General features: G+C 37.2%; 1 protein-coding gene across 1 annotated transcript in view; it reads left to right on the forward strand.

Moving 5' to 3' along the window:
* arhgap27l (Rho GTPase activating protein 27, like) overlaps positions 1-1,832 on the forward strand; it is a 110,644-nt gene extending 108,812 nt beyond the window's left edge. The window contains exon 19 of the mRNA XM_060942452.1: positions 1,025-1,832. Within this exon, the coding sequence (XP_060798435.1) occupies positions 1,025-1,202 (178 nt within the window). The 3' untranslated portion in view covers positions 1,203-1,832. The remainder of the gene's footprint in view (positions 1-1,024) is intronic.
* Positions 1,833-6,000: the final 4,168 nt, after the last annotated feature.

Consider the following 6,000-nt stretch of genomic DNA (forward strand, 5'->3'; position numbering starts at 1 on the left):
TAGACCACATGATGCTTTACTAGATGTTTACTAGACCACATGATGCTTTTCTAGACCTCATGACACTTTACTAGACGTTTTGCTTGACCACATGACATTTTGCTAGGCCAACACAAAGCTTTACTAGATGTTTTTCCTAAACCACATGATGCTTTACTAGATGATTTACTACTGTAGTCTACATGAGCATTATTCAGACAGGATCAGCTTTACACAGAGCGCTGGATTTGTTCCATCATTACCAGCGGCTCCTCTGTGAATTTATTTTCATCAGGATCGGCCATGTCACTGTTTTCTTTATCATCGTTCTCATCCTCCTCCTCACCAAATTACAGCTTCTTTCTTTCCTTCTCATCTCTCTCTCTCTCTCTCTCTCTCTCTCTTCCTGTGTGTGCTCATATGATCATTGTAGTCCAGTCCAGATTGATACATCAGCAATTTACAATCGAAAATGTTCATTGTCTGCTGCTAGTCAACTCCACCTTCTTCTCAGGAGAGGATGGACATGAAATTATCTCCCCCTCATGTTTGTAAAAGAATAAGCACCAGTCCATCATTACTTGTCGACTCCATGGTCATGTGATTGTTTCCATTGAATGCTCGCATAATCACATCATGTTTAACATGAATATTAATGTTCCGTTAAATTAGTGAAAGATTTTTTTCCATTATTTCTTTGCATTAAGCTGTGTGTGTAAAGACCTTTAGTGTGTATCCACTTCAAGAATGAAGCTTTGGAGTCGCTTTACATTGTACAAGTCGTATAAATTTCTCTGTATTGCTAGACTGTGAGAACATTATCAGGAGAAATAAAATAAAATGAATCAGTAGAGTGATCCTGAAGGAGCTGCAGCTACAAATATAAAACATATCTACATTCACTCACATCACAATAAACAAGCCGCTGTATCACCATGAGGAACCACCTGATGTTACAGATCAGGTCTGAACTGAGGTATACTCTCATATGTTCTTATTGTGTTCTGGATATTTTGGGCTGAAGTTCTTGCTCCTGTTCCTGCAGGGTGGTTGATCACTGCGACTCAAACCGGATGTCTTTCCAGAGCATGGCCATCGTCTTCGGTCCTACTTTGCTCCGGCCCGAGGAGGAATCAGGAAACATGGCCGTCCATATGGTCTTCCAGAACCAGATCGTGGAGCTCATCCTCAACAAGTTCAATGAGGTTTTCTCTCCCAGATGAGCCGCTCAGCCTGAGTGTCGCACCTGAAACTGTGCTTGGGCTGGAGTGAGCTTTCAGCGGATTCTGTGGATCTGAACTGTGAACACTCAGGCTACAGCTCATTAACTGTACATTTGGATTTCCTGTGGAGGTGGAATGAAAGGACCAGAACGGATTACACAGCAATCACAGGTTCTTCTATTTGGCTGGATTAGCCACTGGGTTAAGATGGATTATCAAAATGCAGACTTCAGGAGCTCGTTCAGATCTTTTATAGTGACACTGAAATGAACACGGCACTTCATTGGCGTGGATGAAAATTTCCTCTCACGAAATCATGACGACTGGTGAGGAGCGATAGAGAACATCCTCGACGTGTTTCACCTCAAGCTCCAAACTCAGCAAGCCGTTGTATAGAAATTGCCAGTGGTGTATTTTATTTCATGGTGGTGTATCCAGGTTAGGCTTGTGCGATATAAAATTTTGCCCTGCTCACAGTTTTTTAAATGGAAAACTATTGCATGAGCGATTTAATCACCCAGAGCTTCTAGCCTTAAAAAAAAAGAGTATTTCCAGCACTTCAGCTTCAGAGGAGCGTGTAACAATCACCAGCTGTACACTGTAAAACCCGATAAGGTCACTGAGCTCAAAAATTTTATTGAAACCGATTACGTAAAAATTTTTGAGGTAAGTAACTTAAATTTTTTAAGGTAAGATTTCTTAAAAATTACAATTAAGTGTAACTATAGTGTAATTTTTAAAAAATCTTACCTTAAAAAATTTAAGTTACTTACCTCAAAAATTTTTACGTAATCGGTTTCAATAAAATTTTTGAGCTCAGTGACCTTATCGGGTTTTACAGTGTAGCGAACACGAAAACTCAGCAGGACAGAGGGATTTCCAGTGATTGTGTATGATAATGTTGGGTAATTTGCGTTTAAAACAGGGCTTTGAACCAGAATTTTTTTCCTATTGGTTCGTTCCGAACAGAAACAGAATTTTAACGTTTCCGGTTTTGGGTTCCACCATTAAATAGACGTTCCCGAACCGGTTAGAACAAAAAAATTTTGTTCTCGGAACGGTTAATTACGTTCCCTGTCAGCTGTTTAACAAATGGCTATAAAATAATGTCTCTGTCTCATCCAGCTTAAGCCAAATGTAGGCTAATTCTATTACAACCTTCATTAAATAAGACAAGAAATAATTCAAAACAATTATTATTTCAAATGTTGGCGATTTGGATTCTCAGTATGTCTTCCCATCTACACAAACAGAAAAAGTGCCAAAAATGAAAGAGAATTCGTTTAGTGTGTTACCAAAGGCTAGTCAGGCCCTATGCATTGATAGGCTAACAGAGGTTAACGTCATTTAATGTTCGCGAGCCTCTCATTAACGTGGACAAATATATTGATATCGTGTTTGAAATTGACGTTTTTGAATAACGATAGACTGCAATATTTACCTCTTATTTAAGATGTGGCGACGTGATAGTAGTCCACCCTCCCGCTCTCTCCATTCAGTCAGCGAACGTCACACAGGAAGTGAACCCAGCGGGTCATAGAAACTTGCGCAGGAGAAGAATGACTTTTTTATTTGTAGGCTACGGAAACTTTGAGGAACGAAATAAAAACCGGTATTAACCGGTTACCATTATTTTTAATAAGCGTTTCTGTTCCGGAACATAAAAAATAATAAAGTTTCTGGTTTCGTTTCTGTTCCATGTGAAATAGAAAAAGTTCCCGGTTTTCGTTTTCGTTCCTTGAACCGGTTCAAAGCCCTGGTTTAAAATAAATCATAATTATATTTTTAGTATAATTCTTTTACAAATCAGTCGTGCACATGGTGATGTTTTCAGTCCTGCTCGCAGAGATTGATCATATCTGCAAGAAGGAAAAACACCAACAACCAAACGTGTATTTAATTATGTTCTGTTATGTTGTTACATCACCATTCGCACTATTCCTAAAGTGTGAAATCTGACATTTTATTCTGTCGGCCTGTTTAATCATTTTGAGTCGAAATTTCCATCTTTTTTTTTTTTTTTAATCTTTCAGCTGAAAGCGCCAAGTTTTTACCATTTTCATCAGTGTTCTCATGGTTTGAACTTCCTTTTTGGAAAAAAAAAACGCTACTGGAGCATGAATCGGTGGCAGTCTATTGATCAATCTTATCCCGAATCCTAAAATGTTAAACTTAATCTAAATCCTAAACCCAAGCACTAAGCAGCACAAATCAGCGGAACTCCATCATCGCTGTTACAGATGTTATTCAGCATATCAGGTGAAAATTCAAATTCAATCCAAATTGCTTGAAACTGGTCTCATTGAATTCAGAATTGAACGCAGAACAACATACTTTTTACAGAATTAAAATATGTTTATCTGTTTTTGAGATATTATAAATCAAAGATTGAAAAAAAGGCAGAATTTTTAGAAAACGGCCGTAATATTCTGTCTGAGGGTCACATGGTCCGAAATGGGCCTCATTAACCAATGAGATCAAATGTTGTTGGGTTTTTTTCTTAATAACTTTTCTATTTTTCAAGATATTTACATGGAATTTGGCAGGAACATAGATGGTTGTATACTGAATTTAAAGTTTAAAAAATAGTAAAAACAAAGTATGCAAATTTGTATTAATTAGTATTGATTATGCTAATTAGCTAAAACGTTAAATTGGTACACTCTCTTCTTCAAAGTTTCACCAAAAACTCTCATTTATACATCACAAAGAAAGATAAATCAATCTTAATTCTAAAATCTGCATCAATAAGCATTAAATGTCTCACATCTACCATTCTCTATCAAAATAAACAAGTAATAAAAGATTATTTCTAATCCCCTCTTTGTGCTCTGTAGGGCTTTGTATTTCTCAGTAAGGCCTACTAGTGTTTATTTGAAAGAATATAAATGATTATTTTTGATTAATATTCACAGCTTTCAAGGTGAACCTCAAAAAAACTGTCTGATCCACATCCAATAAACAATTCACATTAACTCAACTGGAATTGACACTTGCGTTTCTGACTTCCGGTTTTTTAAAATCTCATTCCAACCACAAAGAGCTCAATATTTTTCATAAAGAACAACTCCAGTTATATTCTAAAATAGTTATGTATTTACAGGAATCAGTTTGATTTGAAAAAAAATAAGTAGGTAAAGCTCTGAAAACTCACTTCAAAATCTCCCGTGAATCAGAACATCAAAACTAGCAGAGGGAAAATGTTGCTGAATCCTTCATCAGAAACAGTGAGAGCGAGAGAACATCCCTATAAAAGTGATCTGATTGATATTGATGAGTAATCCAGTGGGAAACCGATCAGGAGAGAGAGAGAGAGCGAGAGCCTGAGCGCTTTCCCGTGACTCTAAAAGAAAAGCACCGGCAGTTTCCCGACGTCCTGCGAGCAGAGTTTTTACTCTGTTGTACCGAATTCAATCTGCCATTCCTCCCAAAGTACTGAACAGATCTTAACCAGGTACATTTCTCTGGAAAGAGAGATTATAAGCTTTTTAATCAGAGAAAATATTCAAGAGTTAAGCAATGACGGATTTGGAAACTTAGATGAGCGTCTGCATGGACAATTTTCACAGCACAGCCAGCGAGTATCTGATACGCCTAATATTAGCTACATACGTGTCTAATGTTAGAGAAGCTGAATATACACTGATGCATTGTGGGGGGGGGGGGGTTCATTATTGAAATCAAAGTATTCTCCATTTATGTGGAGAGAAAGAAAGCAAGATTAGGGGAAAAATCCATGGGTGGAGCTTCCAGCTAATCCTATTTTAACTGGGGGAGAGAAAATGTAAAGGTGAGCAGGTCTAGAAATATAATCAGTGTAGGAATGATGACGATGATGATGAAATCATTATATCGCACAAGCCTAATCCAGGCCTCCTTCTGGGTGCCAGAATTTATGATTAAATGCCAAACATGTGGCAGTTTAAAGCCTTGGAATCTGTCAGACAATCCAGTAATCAAGATAAACATGAAACCTCGTCCCCCGTCAGTCTGGAGGTTGTGACTTCAAATCTCAGTCAAAGAGCTGCGGTTACACGTTCGAATCACTTTGGATGTGAGAAATGAACAGAAACAAACATTTAACAAAGGACACAACTTCCTGTCTGGGGATTTAAATCTGATATTCTGTCATCAACAATAGATTTGGCCTGTTGATTGGATATTCGACAGTTTAGTGGTGAGAGAAAGAACGCATTATACACGTTCACATTACAGCGTCATAATGTTTAATGTTAAATAGAACATCTCTCGATCTTTATTCTATCCACATTCGCTGGATATGAGCAATCGCACGCTCTGATTGGCGACTCTGCTACGAGGATATCAGCTCATATACCGTGAGGAGAGAAAAAAATGGCGGCACGTGTTGCTAAACCAACCGAGGACGAAATAAAAACTCTACTCGAAAACAAAATCACAAAAAATACAAAATAAAGGAACAAAATATGGAATGAAAGTATTTGATGGTAAGAATGTATGTTTTTAAATGTTTTTTTTCAATAATAATAATAATAATTATTATTATTATTATTATTATCGCATTTTTCAAAAATTATGACTGTCATTTTGCCGGTTTGTTTACATTGTAAGCGGAAATGATTTTGTCGGCATTTTGGAGAAAGTTTTTATTTATCGAATTTGCAAAAAATTTAAATAAAAATGCTCTGTTTCTCAAAATCCAGTGAATGTGGATAGAATAAAACAGTTATTCCACTCAATCTCATCGTACATGGATTATAGACAACTCGGTGCTACGCGACTCGTCGGCTATCAGCTCATGTACAACTCGATTTCGTGG

The sequence above is a fragment of the Neoarius graeffei genome, chromosome 16, assembly GCF_027579695.1.
Source record: "Neoarius graeffei isolate fNeoGra1 chromosome 16, fNeoGra1.pri, whole genome shotgun sequence".
NCBI lineage: Eukaryota > Metazoa > Chordata > Actinopteri > Siluriformes > Ariidae > Neoarius > Neoarius graeffei.